Source organism: Pelobates fuscus, chromosome 4 (assembly GCF_036172605.1).
Source record: "Pelobates fuscus isolate aPelFus1 chromosome 4, aPelFus1.pri, whole genome shotgun sequence".
NCBI lineage: Eukaryota > Metazoa > Chordata > Amphibia > Anura > Pelobatidae > Pelobates > Pelobates fuscus.
In genome coordinates this window covers 372,690,379-372,714,361 of record NC_086320.1, presented here as the reverse complement: position 1 = coordinate 372,714,361, position 23,983 = coordinate 372,690,379, and the positions used below count along the sequence as shown (strand labels likewise).

Here is a 23,983-nt window from a genome sequence, read left to right as displayed (position 1 = left end):
GGGGTGCAGCTACCCAAGCTTACACCACAACAACAGGCAACCCTGACGGGACCGATAGAGGCCCAAGAGATAATGGACATAATCAAGACCCTTCCGCTGGGGAAATCCCCGGGACCAGACGGGTTTGACAACCAATATTATAAACAGTTCACCACAATTCTAGCACCCTACCTAGCCAGAATGTTCACAGAAGCAGCCCAAAAGGGCGAACTCCCCAGAGACACACTGTCTGCCCATATTGTCACGCTCCCTAAACCCAACAAGTCTCCCACAACACCGCAAAATTTCTGTCCCATCTCCATCCTCAACACTGACGCGAAGCTCTTCGCTAAATTATTCGCAAATAGGTTGGGAAACATTTTACCACACATCATACACAATGACCAGGTGGGATTCATCAAAGGGAGACAGGGAGCAGAAAACACCAGGAAGGTCATAAACATCCTTTACCATCTGAAAACTCAGCAGAGAGGGGGACTGATGGTCTCCCTCGACGCAGAAAAAGCGTTTGACCGCCTGCATTGGGGGTTCTTACGAGCAGTTCTAAGCAAGTTCGATATCCCCCCTGGCTTTGTGTCAGTCGTGAGGGCCCTATATAGTGAGCCCTCAGCAAGGGTACTCAATGCAGGGTTTCTGTCCGAGCCGTTCAGGCTCACGAATGGTACGAGACAGGGATGCCCCTTGTCCCCCCTGCTATATGTCTTGGCGCTGGAGACGCTGGCGGTGAGGATACGTGAAAATCCTGCGATACACGGTATAGAAATAGGGGGGAGGGAGTACAAAACTAACCTGTTCGCAGATGACATACTACGTACACTTACACAGCCGCACATATCACTACCAAACCTACTGCAGGAAATAAAGAATTACGGGGAACAATCGTACTATAAACTAAATGTCACAAAAACCCAAGCGATGGGGATAGGATTGCCACACAGCTCTATAGAACAACTCAAACTCTCATTCCCACTGGACTGGAGAGATGACCACCTCACATTCTACTACGGAAGATTACACAGAGAATACAGCGACACGCTGAAAAAATGGGAAAACACCTACATGTCATGGGTGGGGAGATTGGCAGCAGTTAAAATGATGTTACTGCCTAAATACCAATACTTACTTAGGACACTGCAGATCCCCCTGCCTAATACGTACCTAAAACGGATGCAAAATGTTATCACAAGTTTTGTATGGGCACACAAAAAAATAAGAGTAGCCACGACGATTCTAACTAAGACTGTGGACCAGGGATGGCTGGGACTGCCAGACATGCAGACGTACTATAGAGCAGCAATATTATCCACGGCCCTACAGGCCCACGCAGCCGAAAATCCACCACAGTGGATAGAGATGGAATCGACCTGGACAAATCCCAAAGGCCTTAAATACCTCTTGTGGGTGCCGCACGGACGGCGACCACCGCTCCCAAACATGCCCTCCACCACAGACACCCTGCTCAAAGTCTGGGACAAGGCTAAATCACAATTTGGGTACACAAATGCCTGGTCACTAGCCACCCCCATATTCAGCATCCATATAGCGCACCCCACCTTCGACCACCGCAAATGGATAGACAGGGGATGTACACTAGTTAAGCACCTGTATAGTCGGGGACACATGAAACAATTCCCAGAACTACAATTAGAATATAACTTACCGCAAAATATGATATTCTCTTACATACAACTAAAAGGAATACTGGCACACAACACCACCCCGAACACCCCGTCATATGCAAAAAGAGTAGAACACGCTTGTCTGTCCATGACCATGCCCAAAAAAACACTCTCACTCATCTATGCAATACTTAATGATCCGAGCCAACAAAAACAGGGGGACAACTTTAGGGCAGCATGGCACAAAGACATGGGTATGGAATTCTCAGACGACCAATGGTCCCGAGCCTTCACGGCTCATAAAGGCAGGTCTCGCTGCTTATCCCATCTAGAACTCATGCGCAAATTACAATACAGATGGTATCTAGTGCCAATCAGATTGGCGCGCATCTATCCCAACTCCCCCAAAACATGCTGGAGATGCTTAACAGGGGAGGGCACAATGCTCCACACTTGGTGGACTTGCCCGGCCCTTAGGGAATACTGGAGGAGAGTAGAGGAGACGATACAGGGTGCACTGCAAATCGAATTTGAGCTAAGACCGGAATGCTCCTTACTATTCATGTCACTTGAAACCTACACAAAAACACAGGCCAGCCTAATGTTCCACATATTGATAGCGGCCACCCTCCTGATAGCAAGGAGATGGAAACAAACATGAACACCCAAACGGAATGACCTGATACAACAAATATCACTTAACTTGACTTATGAAATAGGGACTAACCAGTAGTCCCACATAGCAAAACACATCATACAAGCTAGACATGAATGGGAGGTCTTTGTGGAGAAGCTAGGAATAGTGGATGAGTTAGAGTCATAAATAATAGATAATTTAAAAAAAAAAAAAAATCAATAGTGAGGGGTAATCGTTGTGACAGGAGGGACAAGAGGAGCGACGCTACCAGAGAGGCAGGATAGAGGTTTATGGAACACCCCCACCACTACACCTGATCCAGGGCAATGGAGAACTTGAACCCACATTGTACATAGTTGAGGGGAGTCAGGCCTAAATACCACGAAGAAACAACAAATACGGCAAGGTAGCCGGAAGCTTTCGCAAACTTGAAGAAGGGCCCATAGAACCCCTCCCCCCCCTACCCTTCTTACTTCTACCCCTCCCACACCTCCATGTCAGAAAACCCCATACCCCCCCTCCCAGAACTACAAGTAAACAGACACGATAACCAACAAACGAGATTAGACATCGCAATTGGCGTAATCGACATCAGTACTAACAAGTAGCTGCCAAACCTCAGTGAGAACAATGCAAAAGCGTACCATATTTGTGATGGATATCAGGTAGACTCAACACTCAGCAGATGTTCCAATGCAAATCAACTGACAAATCTTAAAATGTGTAATGTAACCTTTGCATGTATATATCCGATGCAACATGTATGATACCCTAGGAAATACTCCAAACTGCATGTAGAGCTGTGATGATTCTCATTGGCGAATACAGCACTGTAAATAGCACCAACCATACTGTACATATTGTAATACTGTACCAATTGAACCAAGTCGATTACTAACAAATGCTAGCAATGAGATAATTGTGAATCCCTTCCCCCCTTTTTCTCTTCTGTATCCCTTGTTAAGACTTACGACAAAATAAAAATGGTCAAATTTGAAAAAAAAAAAAAAACAACTTATAAAACAATATTGCTGGTAGCATTGGGCTGTGTGAACAGCCTGGCATGTGTAAAGACAGTGACTCTGAACGAAGGTCCTGCTACTTGGCAACACTCTTCAGCATTTTATTGGGTCTATGTTTGCCGTGGTCTTCATTTTTTTTTGTTTCGGACGACGTGGAGGCCTCCATCTGCATCGGGGTTGACAGTCCCAAGGTGTTTAGAAAGTCTTCTGAGTCGTCCGACGAGGTCAGCATGAGGCTCTCCCCCTGTCAACCAGACGTATGCCCTCCATTCACCAGCAGTATTTGATAGAGCTATCTCTTAACCTTCTGGCTACTGGCGCCAGCTTCTGTTTTTCTGTGAGGACTGCGAATAGGATATCAGCATATAGTGCCACTGTGTGGCCCTCGTGGCATATCGACCCCAGCGCCCACGAGCATGTCATGATCGCAGACCTCACTCCTACGTCTCGGGTTATGGCAATAGTGACTCTGGGTGCTCCCTCCTGGCAGCTGACTTGCATACTCGAAACGCTGAGGTGATCTGGGGAGGGTCAAGGCCTCCCTTGATGCCTACAGAGGATAGGAGGTTGTGGACATATTGCAGGAGTACCTCACATCCGACCATCTCAAGGATTCCTCTGAGGCCAGGATTCCAGCGCCCATGGTGCATCTCCAATGTGGTGACAGTGCGGTCCAGCCTTTGCATCTGAGATGTAATCTGGCTGTAGGTTTCTTTGAGTTTTTTGTCTGTGGAGGTTTCCCTCGCCTCTATCTCTTGCACTTTCTGGTGAACCACCTCTATTTCAGTCTGGACCACCTGGAGGTCCTCTTTCGAGACCTGCCGTAGGCACATGAGGAGTTTCTTGATATCCCCTTTCGTCGATGGGGACAAGTCTTCCTCCGACTCTGATGTCGGATATGTGTCTCTAGATCATGGGGATGTAAGAGGTTCCTCATCCTCGATGCCTCAGACTCGCACCGGGTCTTAGGCACCATCTTTGGTCACTGCTTCGGTGTTGGCCTCTCAAAAGAAACCTGTATGTCCGGCAGACGTGGAGCTTCTGGGCAATAATTATTTTTTGTTTTTTTGCCCCATAACTTCTGGATGTGGAGGGGGTAAGTTTTCTGGTTCCAAGAATTGCATCTCAGGTCGATTTTGTGTTAGGCCTTTAAGGAGCCCAACAGATAGACGTCTGGTCAGTTACTCTGTCCATGTTAACATTATTTTGATGATTATTTGCTAAGCAGTGAATTATGGATGAATCAACAAAACTCCATTACAAATATTAGACCAAAATAGCTTTGACAAAACAAGCTATATTTTCTTAAAATTGCAATTTGTTTCACAAAATGTATTGTTTAGCAAATAATCCCTAAATGTCATCCATGCATCTGTTTGGACTCATAAAATGATTTTGTGCAAATTAAAGCAAAATAAATGTATTTACATGTGCTGTGCTCAGCAGATATACTTTCTCGCCTATATGGAAGGTCCATGTGTAATTCATGTGCTTTTAGAAATTTAATTTAAGGATGAATCATTCACTTTATGTTCTATTACACACTGTGCGTCATGCATGTCACACGGTTTTTGAAATATGAATATATATTTCTATTTGATTTAGGAAAAAGAGAAAGGCTGAATAAGCAATTTTAGCCAAGTAAACAGCTTTTTTCCTGAGTCTTTCTCTAGTGAAATATGCCTCAAACATTTATTAAACTTGAACAGAGCTACCAAAACCTGATATAATAAAAACATGGAGGGTATGTGTCACATTTTTTCTGACTTAATATTCTGATAGATAGTATTAGTGAAAGTGGAGGGGTATTTAAATTCTAGACATCCAGCTGTTATCTATTGAAATTCCAATGAGGCTACATTCTTATTATAATATTTTGCTGCCAGACATTTACTAATTAATGACTTGAATATCACAGCACAAGATATCTATTTACTAACCAATCAAATGGAAGATTCAAAGTGTAGGGGACGTATTAATCTAAACGGGATTGCAGTAGAATGAGTATATTGACTCCAATTTGATGTTGTAGTTATGAAGAATGTATCTCTTCTCTCCTGAGCTCTCCCCCGCGGTCCTGCAACGTGTCACTGGATTGTAGGGATGACTGGATGTCCTCCCGCTTTCTGAAACTCAATCTCTCTAAAACTGAGCTTCTTATCTTTCCCCCTCATAATTCTGATCCTCCTCCTTCGCTTTCTCTACAAGTTGATGGTACTTGCATTAGTCCATCCTTTCAAGCTCATTGTCTTGGTGTTATCTTTGATCCTGGCCTCACCTTTGCCCCACATATCCAGTATGTTGATAAAACCTGTCGATTCCACCTTAAAAACATCACCTGCATCCGCCCCTTTCGCACACCAGATGCTGCCAAGGAGCTGGATCATGCTCTGGTAATCTCTTGCATGGACTACTGTAATTCTCAACCAGGTTGGCCCCAAAAGCCAAACTGACTTGCTACAATCAGTAATGAATGCTGCTGCCAGGCTGATCTTACTCACCCGTCGCTCCTCCCATACCTCGTCCCTCTGTCGATCCTTACACTGGCTTCCTGTATCCTATAGGTGTCAATTCAACATACTAACCCTTACCTATAAAGTTCTTTCTAACTCTAGCCCTTCTTACATTTCTTCACTGACTCATAGGTATGCCCCCTCTCGGTCTCTCCGCTCTGCTGGCGACCTTCTCCAGTCTGCTGCTCGCACCCTTACTGCAAATTCACACCTGCAAGACTTCTCACAGGCTGCTCCTTTCTTTTAGAACAGCCTGCCTATCCCTGTCAGACTCTCCCATATTCTTCAATTGTTTAAGAAGTCCCTCAAAACACATCTGTTCAGAAATTCTTATGGACTCCCAGAGTAACTTATCTATACTTCCCCAAGTCTGTCTCTTGCTCCCCATAACGAGCCATACTCCACTCTCTCCTCCAGCTATACTACTTATTTGGTGGCTGTACCACTTGCTGCCCTGTTGTGTATTTATACCCCACCTCCTCTAGACTGTAAGCTCGTTTGAGCAGGGTCCCCATCTACCTATTGTTCCTGTGTCACTGTGTAATTGTCTCATTTATTGTAAATTTCCCCCCCTTTCATAATATTGTAAAGCGCTGGGATTAAATACCAATAATAATAATAATAATAATATCAAAATTGAGAAAATATAGATTTAAAAGGGAAACTAGAAACACAAAATAGTGAATTTGAGATATTTTACAAAATTTTCTCCTGATCGTTAGCAGGCTGGATCTATTTGTTCTTTTTCCACAATGTTCTCTACTCATGCTGGCTTCTTATCGTACTATAGACAAATACCTCTTCTTAAAGTGACACTCTACTGCCCAAACACAAAAAACAGGTCACTACTTTTGCAAATATGCAAAAAATACCCCCAAAGGAAACATGTATGCGTTTAATTATGCATTCTTTCTAAAAGTATATCTAAAACTGCTTGCCAAAGCTGCAAATCTCTTGACAGCAGTCATTACAACCCATCCCCTTCTTCCCCAGCCTATACTTTCTGTGGCTGTCCAATCACAGACTTCCCAGACAATTCACAATTTACTTAATAACCCAGAATGACATAATTTTTTTTTTTTTTATTTATTTTTATTGGGAAATTACAAATAATTCTATCAGTTGACCATCACGGGAAATATTGACAAACATCTTAAGAATTGCCAGTGTGTGTATTTAAGATTTAAAATTGGTTAAGGGCATTAACTATTTAAAATCTGGATTCATTCCGGCACTTAGATTTCTTGTGAGATCAAAGACAATATTCCGTTTTAATCACAGTATTTCTAATTTATTAGAGGCTCACATTTATTAGATGAAATTAATATAACTGTCTTTGCCAGCACATTTATCACCAGGAAACCGCTGATTAGAGAGATGTTCAAAGCCTGCTGGCAATCAGACTGGAGTAATGATTGCAAGGATTTAAAAACCTTTGTTTGTTCATTTTACCCTTCATTTAAAGGAGCAGTCACACTCATTTGCTTAAGGGAAAGTTATATTTAGTGTCCTATATTAATGCCCTCACTCTGATTGCAGTGACAAAACCTCGGCCCTATCAATCTCGAAAATTGTAATTCATGTCAATTAGTGATATGCCCTAGACATGCAATAAGTGTTTCCTGGTTCAAGGTGTTAATTCAGTTGGACTGTTACTTGTGAAAGAGATGTTGGTTTCATAATCTAGTGAAACTGCAGTTCTTTACCTTAACTTATTGTAAAGCAATTACCTACAGTCATGCTCCATGTTATGGGCCTGCAAAGCAATGAGCTCTGATGTCAAACATGTTTAACATTGTGTATTATTGAGTAATACTGAGTGTTATCTTTTAATCTAGCACATACATAGGCAACCTTTGACACTCCAGATATTAATGACTACACCTCCCATGATGCTTTGCTAGCATTATGGGTGTAAGAGCATTATGGGGCATGTCGTCCACAACATCTGGAGTGCCGAAGGTTGCCTACCCCTGATCTAGCATGTCAACATTCTTGAAATATAGAGAATGTTAAACAATAGTATTAAAGCATATTTTGCTAAGTGTCCGGTGGCCACCTAGTGAAGTGCATGCATACTACATGATGTTCCTTGTAGCCACCACCATCATCTTCCTGATGATGAGCTCCTTTCACTTCAGAGGCTCCTGCTCAATGAGCTTACATTCTAGAGGGAGTGGGGTAGAGTCACACAATAGGTAAAGGTAGGATGTATTTCATGACAATAATAGTGAATGAGCGCACAACCAACTAAATATAAAATGTACTTTATTATACGGGTACAAAATAGAAACATAGAAACATAGAATGTGACGGCAGATAAGAACCATTTGGCCCATCTAGTCTGCCCAGTTTTCTAAATACTTTCATTAGTCCCTGGCCTTATCTTATAGTTAGGATAGCCTTATGCCTATCCCACGCATGCTTAAACTCCTTTACTGTGTTAACCTCTACCACTTCAGCTGGAAGGCTATTCCATGCATCCACTACCCTCTCAGTAAAGTAATACTTCCTGATATTATTTTTAAACCTTTGTCCCTCTAATTTAAGACTATGTCCTCTTGTTGTGGTAGTTTTTTTTTTCTTTTAAATATAGTCTCCTCCTTTACTGTGTTGATTCCCTTTATGTATTTAAATGTTTCTATCATATCCCCCCTGTCTCGTCTTTCCTCCAAGCTATACATGTTAAGATCCTTTAACCTTCCCTGGTAAGTTTTATCCTGCAATCCATGAACCAGTTTCGTAGCCCTTCTCTGACTCTCTCTAAGGTATCAATACCCTTCAGAAGATATGGTCTCCAGTACTGTGTACAGTACTCCAAGTGAGGTCTCACCAGTGTTCTGTACAATGGCATGAGCACTTCCCTCTTTCTACTGCTAATACCTCTCCCTATACAACCAAGCATTCTGCTAGCATTTCCTGCTGCTCTATTACATTGTCTGCCTACCTTTAAGTCATCAGAAATAATCACCCCTAAATCCCTTTCCTCAGATGTTGAGGTTAGGACTCTATCAAATATTCTGTACTCTGCCCTTGGGTTTTTACGTCCAAGATGCATTATCTTGCACTTATCCACATTAAATGTCAGTTGCCACAACTCTGACCATTTTTCTAGTTTACCTAAATCATTTGCCATTTGGCTTATCCCTCCTGGAACATCAACCCTGTTACATATCTTAGTATCATCCGCAAAAAGACACACCTTACCATCAAGACCTTCTGCAATATCACTAATAAAAATATTAAAGAGAATGGGTCCAAGTACAGATCCCTGAGATACCCCACTGGTGACAAGCCCAAGCTTCGAATATACTCCATTGACTGCAACCCTCTGTTGCCTGTCACTCAGCCACTGCCTTACCCATTCAACAATATTGGAATCCAAACTCAAAGATTGCAGTTTATTGATAAGCTTTCTATGTGCAACAGTGTCAAAAGCCTTACTGAAATCTAGGTAAGCAATGTCTAATGCACCACCCTGATCTATAATTTTAGTTACCCAATCAAAAAAATCAATCAGATTAGTTTGGCATGATCTCCCTGAAGTAAACTCTGATCTTGAAATCCATGTGTTTTTAGATGTTCAACAATCCTATCCTTTAACATGGTTTCCATCACTTTCCCCACTACTGAAGTAAGGCTTACTGGCCTATAGTTGCCCAACTCCTCCCTATTACCTTTCTTGTGAATGGGCACAACATCCGCTAACTTCCAATCTTCTGGGACTGCTCCTGTTAACAATGATTGGTTAAATAAATATGTTAATGGTTTTGCTAGTACACCACTAAGCTCTTTTAATAGCTTTGGGTGTATTCCATCAGGTCCCATTGACTTATTTGTCTTTACTTTTGACAGTTGAAATAGAACCTCTTCCTCTGTAAACTCACGTGTAATAAATGACTCATTTATCCTTTTTCTTAACTGAGGTCCCTCTCCTTCATTTTCATCTGTAAATACCGAACAAAAATATTCATTGAGGCAGTCAGCTAGACCTTTATCCTCATCTACATACCTTCCTTCTTTTGTTTTTAATCTAACTAATCCTTGTTTTACTTTTCTTTTCTCATTTATGTATCTAAAAAAAGTTTTGTCCCCCTTTTTTACTGACTGTGCTATTTTCTCTTCTGTGTGTGATTTGGAAGCTCTTATAACTTGCTTAGCCTCTTTCTGCCTTATCTTATAGGTCATTCTGTCTTCCTCACTCTGGGTTTTCTTATAATAACTAAATGCTAACTTTTTGTTTTTTACTATTTTGCCCACATCTGCGGAGTACCACAGTGGTTTCTTGAATTTTTTGCTTTTACTGACAAGCCTAATGCAATTTTCTGTTGCCTTCCGTAGTGCAACTTTGAAATAATCCCATTTCTCTTGGACTCCATTTAAATTGCTCCAGTCTGATAATGACTCCTTTACACATATTCTAATTTTAGAAAAGTCTAAAACTTTTGTTTTTGTGTGGTGTGACTCAGTCACTGTTCTTATATTAAACCACACTGACTGATGATCACTGGATCCTAAACTTTTACCTACAGTAATATTGGATACCAAATCTCCATTTGTTAACACTAAATCTAGTATTGCCTCTTTACGAGTTGGCTCCTCAATGACTTGTTTTAGAGACAATCCCAGTAGGGAGTTTAGAATATGTGTGCTCCTGGCACAAGCAGCTATTTTTGTTTTCCAATTCACATCAGGAAGATTAAAGTCACCCATGATGATAACATCCCCCTTCATTGTCATTTTAGCTATTTCCTCAACTAGTAGATTATCTAACTCTTCAATTTGTCCTGGGGGCCTATAAATCACACCTACACGAGTTACTGTGTGATTACCAAATTCTAACGTAACCCAAACGGACACTATGTTCGCCTCACTAACCTTTATTAGGCTAGATTTTATGCTATCCTTCACATACAGGGCCACCCCTCCCCCTTTCTTGCCTTCCCTGTCTTTTCTATATAAAGAGTACCCTGGTATTGCTATGTCCCAGTCATTTTTCTCATTATACCATGTCTCAGTAACAGCGACTAAATCTACATTATCAGTTGCCATTATCACGGGTATCCCAAAATATGTATCAATATGTCACAGCATAGATAAAACTATACATATACAATAAATGCAAATAGTATGACCTAATCAAAAAATAAGCATACTCAATACTAGGAATCAATAGTATTAATCCTGATACAGGCTTAAATAGATACCTGTATAATAGTGCCCAACAAAAAAACCAACATACCAGAAAAATGAAAATATCAGAATAAGTGAGAAGAGGGGGAAAAAATCAAATAAAAGCCCCCCCGTGGGGTAAAGTGACACGATAGGTAAAGGTAGGATGTGTTTCATGTACTGTAAAAGAAAGTTGCTAGAATGGTGCCTGAGTCCCACAGCCGTCACTTGCGACATCTTTTGGGATTGGACAAAAGTTGATGGTGGAGCTTCACCATTTTTCAACTTTTGATAACTTATGGCTGGTCCCTACTTTGTCTTATTGTATCTTTGGATTGTGTTGGTATTTCAATGAAATCCCATTGCAGTCAGCATGAATATCTCATATCTGCACCTCGAGCATGTGAAATGTCCAACAAATTTGTAAATTAAAAAATACCTTACCTACATGGCACCCTTGATAGGACGTCGGCATAGCTATAACGTCTATGCCGAACATTGAGATGTATAGTGTATAGTGAAGTTAGTCCCTATATACTTAATATATATATAAGTAACACTTAATTCTGTAGAAAATGGCATATGTAGGATATTGTAGACTGCTTGATATTAAATATATACAATTTTTAATTGGAGCAGTTTAACATTCTGATCTAAAACAAGAGGAAACAGAGTAAAGTGTCTACAATCACTGCTGTGACAAGCATCTCAAGTTAGCCTCTTTCTTTTCTCCATTTAGGTTCGCTCCGCTGCAAGAAAAAGGTGGCACCGTTGGCAAGATCATCATTCTTTGCGTGTGCGGGTAGCCAGAGCAATGTCTATACCAACATCGCCAACTAGAATCAGCTTTCACAGTATAAAGCAGACAGCGGCTGTCTGAGTTTTGGTTTCTTTTCCAATTTGGATGTGTGCAGTGACCTTGTGTGGTGGCGGACGCATTTCACATTGGCACAATTCAGCTTTGTGCAGCAGGAAAGAGACAACCAATCCAACAAGTAACATCGAGAACAAAACATTGTGAAACCGAGCGTATGAAATTGCGGATACTTTTTCAGTATTGTAAGCACAGACTTTGAGACCCCACGGTTTAAGAGCTTTTACTTTTTATTTAAAATTTGCTAAAGTATTTTGACAGAATTGTTCTTTTCATTCCATATCTCTGGGGGATTTTTTTGCTGTAAATTGCAAACGTTACGGCAGATTTGCTATTGATCTATGTCTTTTTTTAATATATGTGTATGTATAAATATGAGGACATTATCAGAGTTGCAAATTTTTTAATATTAATATTTTCTTTTTGTGTTTTAATCTATTTGGTTGTTCTATGTTGGTTATTGTTAGAAAAAAAAATGAGAGAAAACAAAGCAAAAAATGTATACAGTAGGTTTCATATGTCTTATTTTTTGCTTTATAAATTCTTAAAATTAAATTATTTAAATTATGTCCCACTCCAAGTCAGGTTTAAAGGGAATTTTGAATATCGCTGTATCGTATTATCATGCTGTCCAAATAGAATTGTTTGATGTAGACTCCCAACAGAGTGTTTAAAGCATCATGATATAGGTATCCTGTTCGACTTCCTATATGTTATAGCTGTTAAAATGCATCCGTTTCGAAGATGAAACCAACAAAGGCAAGCTAGCATTCTATTTCCACATCAATCATCTAACTGAGTGTAGACTTTGCTCCTTGTTTTGTCAATTAATTGTCTGATTTTTTTGATACTTTATGGAGTCTCTAAATTCCAGGTTCAAAGGCACACTCTAGACACCATACAATCTTTATGCATTTTTGTGTTTTTTGGCAAAAATAATCACATTTTATTTCTTGCCTAATTTTATTTACTTTTCATTTTTTTTTTTATTAATGACGTTTGTGCAACCTTCTGCAGGTTAACCCTGCCTCCTCTTTTCCACCTCTTCCATTTTAAAATACTTTCTCTAGGTTGGTTAATGTACCTGTGTACAGCTCCCTTCCTCTCACTCCCTCCTAACCTGGTGTGTCCAATAACACAATCAATTAGTATTATTAGTGTTATTCTTAATATTCATTATGTTGTTGGTTTCATAAATTTTATAGCTCCCTACATTGGTACATTGGGAAGTATCTGATCTAGACATGATGTGAGTGGGTCTTGAGAGTGCAACACTTGTGAACCAACTTGTGTCACATGCAATGCTCACAATGGCTGGGACACCAGGGAACAAAATCAGGATGACGAGACAGGACCCCAAAATTAGGTGTATTTGGATGCCTGATATTTTATCTTATTATTATATACCGTATATACTCGCGTATAAACCAAGTTTTTCAGCACCTTTTTTGTGCTGAAAAACCCCAACTCGGCTTATACTCAAGTCAATTGTCTGTATTATGGCAATTTACATTGCCATAATACAGACTGGGGTCTGTGGGGGCTGCAGAGCGTTTACTTACCTCTCCTGCAGCTCCTGTCAGCTCCCTCCGCCTCCGTGCCGGTCCGTTCAGCTCCTCTGTCAGCTCCCAGTGTAAGTCTCGCAAGAGCCGCGGGGTCATAGTGCGGCTCTCGCGAGACTTACAGTGTGAGCTGGCAGAGGGAGCTGCACGGACCGGCGCGGAGGAGGAGGGAGCTGACAGGAGCTTGCGGAGAGGTAAGAAAACGCTCTGCCAGCCCCCTCCTACACAGTGCACACCACTGGACCACCAAGGAGTGAGAGCCCCCCTCCCTGGCCAGCTAACAAGCAGGGAGGGAGGACGAAAATAAAATAATAAAAAAATATAAATAATAAAATATTACTAATAATAAAAAATAATTAAATCAAATAAAAAATAATAAAAAAATAATAATTAAAAAATAATAATAATAAAATTGCCCACCCCCCACCAAGGCTCTGCAACATACACACACACAGTGCATTCATACACACACACACACACCATTCATACACACACACTGCACTCATACACACACTGCACTCATACACACACACACACACACACTGCACTCATACACACACTGCACTCATACACACACTGCACTCATACACACACACTGCACTCATACACACACGCTGCACTCATACACACACGCTGCACTCATACACACACGCTGCACTCATACACACACGCTGCATTCATACACACACACTGCATTCATAATATACACACACTGTAAATAAATATTCAATTAATATATTTTTTTTAGGATCTCATTTTATTTAGAAATTTACCAGTAGCTGCTGCATTTCCCACCCTAGTCTTATTCTCAAGTCAATAAGTTTTCCCAGTTTTTTTGGGTAAAATTAGGGGCCTCGGCTTATATTCGGGTCGGCTTATACTCGAGTATATACGGTAGATAAAACTAAGAAAGGCTCAGTATCAGCATTAAGTGCCCTATTCATTTTTATAATTAGGATTTAAAACTCAAATCCGCTCAATCATAATTTGTTTGAATTAAGGCAGAAATCACTCAACTTTTGGTGAGTTGACTATTGAGTTGTTAGTCTAAATAAAGTTAGACCAAGTAAACTTGCAGTTTGAATGGGAGAATTCATGCTTTAATTTTACATCTTTGAGGGTTAACTCACCACACATCTCTGTTACGTCGAAAGGTCCACCAGATCTGGTTATTAGATGGACTCAGTGAACTCTGCAGCAAACTAGCCCAACAGCTCAAATGCCAAAACTGTGGAACTTGTTATAGACTTTAATTCCGTGAGGAGCATGTAATAAAAAAACAGGTCATTATAATTTGTAGTGCTCTTTGTTACCATTGATACTTTATTATTTAAATACCAAGTTATGGCCACTTAGAATGATGGGATATTGTATCGTGTGGGGTGTCACGGTTACCTTTTAAATAACTGATATGGCAATTTAATGTGTTAGTGGTCATTTCTGAAAGCCTTTTCATTCTCTCTTTTTTGTGGTATTACATTTACAATTTAACTTTTTCCCAATGAATGTAATAATAAGTAAAATAAGGTAAAACATTCATTATTAGGACAATCAGAAATCTAAAAGAGTTTAGCGAACCTTTACGTGATGCATCAAAGAAGAATTCAAATAAAGTTAAAAAGGTGACTATTTTCTAAGGTCTGAAAAACCTGTACTTTGAAGGAAACTACAAAGGTGCCAATCAAGAAAAAAAGGTGGACTTCTAACAGTCAGGAACATTAATTGGATTTATTGGGTAATAAAGTCTACTCCCATTTAAACCATGTGCTAAAGTAATTGATTATTGCATGGAGAATCCAAGAGCATTCATGGAACAAAGTAATACTTTTGAAGCTTTTGCCATAGAAACCTTTAGAATGATCCACTTAGGGGGACAAATACATAGCACTTTGCCCTAAAAGTTTTGCATTTGCCTTGATACGTTGGCTGGTGGTTTCCAAGGATTTTTTTTTTTTTTTTTTTAAATAAGTCTAACGATGATGTCTGAATTGTTGTGAATTCAATATGAATTTCAAATGTTAATGGAAAAAAGTCATGTTATAGGTCGTAGAAGGGCAAACTCGCAGTCTGAAACTTCAGTAGAGGTTCTCAAGAAGGGCAATTTGAGGCTAACATTCTAAAAGTATGTTACACAGATGGAACATTCCGTCGGTTTCAATGGTGATTGCTTTGATTTTAGAACTTTGTCTCCTAATTGTACTTTCTAAATATGATTATCAGGAACTTTGTAAGACGATGAAGTTTGTTATAAGACGATAAGGTTTATTTAATATTGCATTTATTCTGACTGTCGGCATGTAGAGAAAATGATCCTTATCCACCATATACACAGAACAATGTGCATTAAAATAACAAATATAACGTCATTGTAGAAGTATAATTAATAACTCCTGAAGCAGACTACTGCAATTTCATGGCCTGCATGGAATCCTGCCAGAAGAATGTTAGCATATAAATAGAAATGATATAAAATGTAAAGTATTTTGCTGGAAGCCATGTTAGAGCTGCTTAGAGTAGACAATATGCAAAGTAATATATCAGTTTTGGACAGAACTATAACTGGATATTTTGTTGGACAATTGCAATGCAAAGACAACCACTGTGTATTCAGAACCAGCAAAGCCAGGTTCGAAATCTCAGTTAGGTCACCTAACCAGTAAGTGTCCCTGGGCAAAATACCTAATGATATGCATCCACCTACCTCAAATCCTCAGAGATTGTAATCTTGTTAGAGCAGTACTTTCTTCACCTCTAAATATTCCCTTTCAGTAATTGTAAAGAAGTGCGGAATGCGTTGGCTCTATATAAATGCAAATATTAATCACTCATGACACAGGGAAGAACTAAAACTGAATGGGATTAACACATTTTAATCCAAAATAGTTCAGCTGGAAAATGTGTCCAGCCTTCGCTATTTTGTTCCAGTTTGAAGGTCTGGTTATGATGTGAAATTCTCTTGTAAATGCTTTACAGTTCTCGGTCGAGTGAATAAAACCCTAATGTCTCTAGGGCAGAAATTACTGAAATTTTTCCCTGCATTTAATGTTAATGAGAATAATGAGATCTGTTGATCATAGTAACATAATCAGAGTGCTAATGTATTGTGTGTACACACTGATCAGTCACAACATTAAAACCACTGACAGGTGATGTGAATAACATTGATTATATTGTTACAATGGCACCTGTCAAGGGCTGGGATACATTACGCAGCAAGTGAACAGTCAGCTCTTGAATTGCATATGTTAGAAGCAGAAAAAATAGGCAAGTGAAAAAGGTCAGAGTGACTTTGACAAGGGCCAAATAGTGATGGCTAGACGACTGTGTCAGAGCATCTCCAATACAGCAAGTCTTGTGGGGTGTTCCTGGTATGCAGTGGTTAGTACCTACCAAAAGTAGGTACTAAGGAAGGACAAGCAGTGAACTGTAGCTCAAAATAGTTGAACATTGTAATGCTGGCTATAATAGAAAGGCGTCAGAACACACAGACAATCCACTGACCTGTTAGAGAGCTCAAGATGACCCCGGTCCACCGCCCAAAATGCCTTCACTGGGGATATGAGCGTCGGAACTGGACCATGGAGCAATGAAAGAAGGTTGCCTGGTCTGATGTATCTGATGTTTTCTTTTAGATCAGGTGGATGGACGGGGGGACAGGGGGACGGGAGGGGGCACGTGTGTGTGTGTGTGTTATTTACCTGGGTAACAGATGGCAACAGGATGCACTATGGAAAAAGCAGTTTTATGCTCTGGGCAATTTTCTGCTGGAAAAACTTGGGTCCTGACATTACGTGGATGTTACTTTGACACATACCACCTACTTAGAGATGGTTGCAGACCACATAACCCCTCCATGGCAATGGTGTTCCCTGATGGCAGTCACCTCATTCAGCAGGATAATGCAATGCAAAAAATGTTCAGTAAAGGTTTGAGGAAAATGACAAAAAGTTTAAAGTGTTTCCTTGACCCTCCAAATTTCCTAGAACTCAATCTGATTGAGGATCTGTGGGATATGCTAGAACAACAATCTGATCCATGGAGGGTCCTGCCTTTGCAACTTGTAGGACTTAAAGGATCTGCTGCTAATGTCTTGATGGCAGATAACACATGACATTTAGAGGTCATGCGGTGTCCATGCCTCGATGCATGAGAGCGATTTTGGCATCACAAGGGGACCTACACAATGTAAGGCAGGTGGTTTGAATGTTGTGGCTGATCAGTATAAATACGGTATGCTAATAAGTGTATGTGTATATATGTGTGTGTATGGCTGTGTTTGTCTTAATACATCTAAGTCCTGTGCAAGCAGTGAATTTAATGTAAGATACTACTTTTTATTGCCATACTTGTTTTCAGTGCCATATTTTCAGAACTTGGCACTTGCTAGACAATCATTTTATATCCAGGCACTTGGTACAATATGCATTTGTGTACTCTGAAATTTTAGCTTTTTTTCTTTAAACAGCCTTTGATGCGGGCAACCTAATAATCCCATTTAGTCATCTTCAGACGTAACGCATGTATTAAATCCGCAGCCTCAGTCAGGTTTTCCTAGACACCTATGAGGCCTGAAAGCTGTTTGGAGATACATGAAAGGTGCTGCCCAGCATTGCTTACAATTCAGATAGTTTTAAAGGGAATCAATACGGCTGGTTTTGTAGAATTAACGTGTCTTCATTCACAAAGCATCCAACACGTATGTAATGATCTGCCATGACAACTAAAACTGCTATGATCCTTTGTGAGTTATATTATTGATAACATTTATAAAGTTCCCCATTGTCTGTGTCCAGAGAGCTGAGTTAATGCACCTCTGATTGTATACATAGTTTGACTGCTCAGGTATTTTATTAAAGGGAAACTCTAAGCACCATAACCACTTCAACTCATTGAGGTGGTTATAGTGCCTGGAGTCCCACAGTACCCATCTCCCTGTTCAGTGTTAATCCATTTTCTTGGCTAATGCAGGGGTTACATTTCGATTAGCCATACCAATTCTTAGCAGCAATGGGCATCTGTTACAGGGTCAGAGCGCTCAGCTGACTTCCTCAAATCTATATCCACCGTCCATCCCTGCTTAGCCTCGAGCAGCAGAGAGACAGGCTTCAGGCGGCCTAGGAAACCTATTCTAAGTTAAACCCCCCAAAAATGTGGGAACTGTCAAACTGAACTGTGGGAAGGTGCCAGGGGACTTCAAGTACTATGACAACTTCAGTTTGATGAAGTGATTATGGTGCCTAGAAGGTCCCATTTAATACAAGTGCCTTGTGTCTGCTGCTGACCACTGACAATTCCCGACAAAAAATAATTCCTGTTTGCCTTACAAGAACAAAATTATGAAAAGTAGAGACAATGTGTTAGTTTAGTAATGTATCAGATTTCCTATAAATGCATGTTTGGTAAGGGCACCACAGAGAGAGAGAGAGAGTGTGTGTGTGTGTGTGTGTGTGCGTGTGTGTGTGTGTGTGTGTGTGTGTGCTTGTGTGTGTGTGTGTGCTTGTGTGTGTGTGTGTGTGTGTGTGTGCTTGTGTTTGTTTTTTTAAATATATATTCAAGTCAGTGAATATGGATCTGTCTGAAGCGCCTGCCATATAGAAATGTTGTGAGCAGGTCTATGTTTTGTGGTCAGCACCTAATTATTTTAGCATTCTGTGTTTTACCCTGTTCCTTCTAGCTTATTATGAAAAGAAATGTCTTTCCTCAAAGCAGGACACCCTGCTTACATAAACGGTAGATATATCTCTATAGTTTATATTTCTCAATTATTATTATTTGGAGAGAGGTTTGAAAATGATTGTAAAGTAGTTTATTTATTGCGTGAAATGTTTTATCCGATTCTACTGTATGGTACTGCTGTTCATGTTGTCTTCACATCTGCTGACAGCGAGTATTTCATAAAATGAAAACTGATATATATTCATATAAAACTCGAATGTGATATTTATATTATAGCGTAATGTCTTTATTTTATGATCTATAAAGAACTTCATCTTCCTTATCTATATAAGCCTTTATGTTATGAGCGATACACAGTGCCAGTCTCCTAATATTTATTTGAAGTTGCAATTCACGTTATAGAAACATACAACCGATTTGTCTATTCTATTTGGGATTCCATAACATCCTTTAGCGTCATCTATGAACAAATTCATATATCAGTTCTGTATTAAATAAAATACTCCGCAGTATTCGACTTCTATTTTACCTATTTTATCTTGAATTATGTATGTGATGTGGCAGTTATGCTCTACACAAAACTTAATTTCTAGATTTATAAAATATTTTATTATACCGGCATACGTCTATTAAACTAAAAAATTCTGGGTCCATTTACCAAGACACGTGTTGTAGTGACTTCAAACCCAACCTTCAAAGTTTATGGAAAAGTTTATATATTTTCCAATTCTGCTTTTTTTAGTCTGAATTAAAAATATATATAAATAATATATATAACATGCTGTTTAATGAAGAGTCTTCTACGAGTTTGTTTAATTAATTACCGGTTTGTCTTTTTTTGGCTTTACAGTGATGTGTCAAGGTTATTCACGATAGTGAGAATTCAAAGGGAATTTAAAGTGGACTTCAAATATAATGTCACGCTTGCCAAACTGATAGTATCGCTGACACAGATCATATCTCCAGGTTTTGATATTCAACATAAAATTTGTAAATCACAAAAAATAAAATATAAAACTTTATAGATTACTTAAAACGTTTGAAGCAAATTACAACAAAGCTTAATTACATCACCCTCTAAAAACAGTCTCGAGAACATGAAACAATAGAATTTGGAACTTTAATATTGAACCTGCTTCCAACGTTATAGAGGAGTCTCTGGAAACTGTTATTAATTTTCTTCTTGGTATTAAATGTCTTGGGTTATGCCCACAACACAGGTCCTCTGAACATGACATGGTCCTCTAAGGGGGGAACCAATTGCTATCTCAATAGAAAACTCACATTGAATTCACCTTGAATTCTCACTTCAGTGAATAACTCCATGCGAGTTGCCTTTGAAATGTGTGCATATCTATGCCAGAAGCTATGGCAGTAGCTACAAATACCCCCTCGTGAATATTTTTCTAGTTTATTTTACCTACCTGTTTCTTACGGAAAAAAAATCCTTTGTTCTATAAAAGAACTTTATTTATTAAAAGTGTGATTTAAAATTATTTTTCGAGTCTGTTTATTCCTTTTCATTAATGTTCTAAAACGTTTGTTTTGTTGTAGCGGATGTTAAATGTAGTAGTTAACTTTTAGACGATTATATATATTTTGTTTTTTATACTGGTTGGAAGAACTTTATAATTTCTATTGGTTCTCAACTTCTTTGGTTCTCAACTAGCCGCATCATCAGCCAAAATGTTAGTCATTGGTTGAGAGAACGGTCAGCTGTCACGGTGTCTAAAGATACTCACCCGTCCTAGGTCAACAGTGACATTCCTAATTGCCAAACCGGGATGGCTATGATGCTCCATGTCTTCGGAATTTGTAACCGCTTGCCATCAGAAGTCAGAGAATACATATCCTTAGGAAAGCTTGCCATCTTCCTGGGTGACGTTTCTCTCAATTCACTGCCCTTATCAGTTCCCTTGCCACCAAGGCCCAGCTCACTCTCTCTCATGCCACTGTTAGGTTCTTCCACCCTCCACTGTAACTAGTTTATTATCAGCGTAGGAATCTTATCCACCAATCCCTACCCCCTCTGACATGCTGTTATTTCTGGTGTGTGTTTTTACCCCTTCCTCATAGATTGTAAGCTCCTTGGAGCAGGGCTTTCTTCAGCTCTTGTCTATGTTATATTGTACATGTAAATTACGCTTTGACAAATATCCCTATTTCATGATTGTAAAGTGATGCGTATTATGCTGGCGCTATATAAATGCTAATTATTATAATAATAAATGGTTTGTCCCTTTATCAGAGAACTGGGCCAGGCTATGTCCATGGCTGGAGGCATATTGGGGGCCCCCATATTTTGAATGACCTATCAATACGCAATGTGACCTTTCTAGAAGCTGGGCAGTAATGGCTGCCTAGTCACTAGTTTTAAATATTTCGTAGATAAGCATGGCTGGTGGGGGCATAGGGACGTTTAAAATATGAGGGTCTTATTGAACCCGTAAGGCTTATTTATTTATTGAATTTACTTTTTATTTTTTTATGTGGCCATATGATTAACCCTCACAATGCCAAGGGTTTTTATCTCTTTGCCCACTGGCTGTTATCAAATAGATTTGTTTTTAAATCCTGACCCAGATATGAAACATTGGGTCCAGTGGCATTCATTATGGTTAGAATTCGGACTAAATTTAGGCATGTTTATTGCAAAATCCAGACATAGTTAAACAAGTGCGAACAATGTCCAGATTGTGCAGTCCAGATGGCCCTGGTTTTGCCCAGTTTGATATGGGACCAATTCGGCTTCAGTGAACAACCATGTATCCTTTCCCTATGCTAACAGAGGAAAGGGCCAGAGCTTATAACAATGATTGACAGCAAGCTAAGATGAAGGAGTACAGTTGCAGGATAAAGAGCTGTCAATTTCTAATTTATTTAATTTAAAATTTTCACAACTCACAAATACAAATATGGGATAAGTAAAAAAAAAACAGTGCCATTCACCAAAGTGAGAGTTTGAAGTGAATTCAAAGTCAATTTCAAATTTAAGTAACTGAATTGGAAAAATAGCCGACTTTCCATTTTGGCTTCATTTACCTAAAATTTGTAATTCACTTTGATTTCTCGCTTTGGTGAATAAACCTGATAATATTTAAAATCCTGGTGAAATAACAATTCCCCTATAATTATCTACAAATTTCTAGATACAGATCAGATGGACTGTTAGCCCAACCGATGACAGATTGAAAGGTGTTTAAAGCCAGCCACGTATTCTCAGATTCTAACCATAGAATCCATTTTCCTTTCAAACCTAGCAATTTTCGCTCATCTAATGACCCTGCAGAAATCTGTGACCTCACTGGAGTTACATTCTTACACTCCCGTACTCTGGATATCCCCCTCTCCGCGTTGCATTATTTATATAGTGACCCATTCTACTGACACTCTCAGAGCTGAAGTCATTTACTCATTGCTAATTCTTTCTGTCCTTTGTTTTAGAATCTCACTGATAACGGAAAGCATTTTAAAATGATTTCGTTTGTATTGGAATTTCTCATTTACTTATCACTTGTAGTAACGATGAGTTATATAGTTGCAGAACTTTGCTTTAGTTGAACAATATGTCATTTTCAATTACCATTTCCTTTTTTAGAAATCAGAAACGGGGGGAGGAGGTGGGAAGATGAGGAATGGAATTTCATGAAATTTATTTCCACATTCTAGAAAGATCGGTTCAGTTTAGGGACCGCTAACTATTTATTGCTCTGGGATTAATATATTCTGGTGCATGAGGCAGAAGCACTGGGATCCTGGGTTTAATATACAGCGGATTACATTGTATGTGGCGATTCAGTAAAGATATCATTAGGCTTCGGGAGTCGCAGGAAGACAGGAGCTTGTCACATCCACTATTGATAAAGGTTTATTTACTGAACTCCACATTGAAGCAAATTGATATACGAGCAACAAAATGGAACCTAAAATAGCTGAGCTGGGAAAAAAATTCAAGATTTCATATTGTTTAATTAAGTTTGGTCTCACAGTTCTGAGTTTAGTGAATAAATCCCAGCATGTTGCAAACAGTGAAAAGATTGCAACACTGGGTTTTATAGCTAAATGCTAAATTGTGCTGGATTGAAAATGTAGGCAGATTTAGCTAAATATTGTCATATTCACTTTTAGACTAATATAGCCTAAGACTGAAACCAGATATTTACTACACGGGTCCAAAGACACAATACTGCCCCTGCCCTCCAGCACCACAGCCATGTTACTCCCCAGTATATCTCCCCTCAGCCACTTCCTTCCCCAATATATCTCCCCTCATCCACATTGCTCCCAATATATCTCCTATCAGCCAAATCCCTCCCCAGTATATCTCCCCTTATCCACATCGCTCCCCAGTATATCTCCCCTCAGCCACTTCCCTCCCCAATATATCTCCCCACAGCCACATCGCTCCCAATATATCTCCCCATATCCACATCGCTCCCCAGTATATCTCCCATCAGCCAAATCCCTCCCCAGTATATCTCCCCTCAGCCACATCATTACCCATTATATCTCCCCTCATCCACATTGCTCCCAATACATCTCCTATCAGCCAAATCCCTCCCCAGTATATCTCCCCTCATCCACATCGCTCCCAGTATATCTCCCCTCATCCACATCGCTCCCCAGTATATCTCCCCTCATCCACATCGCTCCCCAGTATATCTCCCCTCAACCACATCGCTCCCCAGTAAATCTCCCCTCAGCCACATCGTTCTCCAGTAAATCTCGCCTCAGCCACATCGCTCCCCATTATATCTCCCCTCAGCCACATCGCTCCCCAGTATATCTCCCCTCAGCCACATCCCTCACCAGTATATATCCCCTCAGCCACATCGCTCCCAATATATCTCCCCTCTTCCACATCCCTCACCAGTATATCTCCCCTCAGTCACTTTGCTCCCAATATAT

At 39.8% G+C, this 23,983-nt stretch overlaps 1 protein-coding gene across 2 annotated transcripts in view; it reads left to right on the top strand.

Annotated features, from left to right (window-relative positions):
* Positions 1–12,183, top strand: part of CRHR2 (corticotropin releasing hormone receptor 2) — a 303,929-nt gene extending 291,746 nt beyond the window's left edge. For both annotated transcript variants that reach the window (XM_063452732.1, XM_063452733.1), the window contains one exon: positions 11,703–12,183. In XM_063452732.1, coding sequence (XP_063308802.1) covers positions 11,703–11,843 — 141 coding nt within the window. In that variant the 3' untranslated portion in view covers positions 11,844–12,183. The remainder of the gene's footprint in view (positions 1–11,702) is intronic.
* The last annotated feature ends 11,800 nt before the right edge of the window (positions 12,184–23,983 follow it).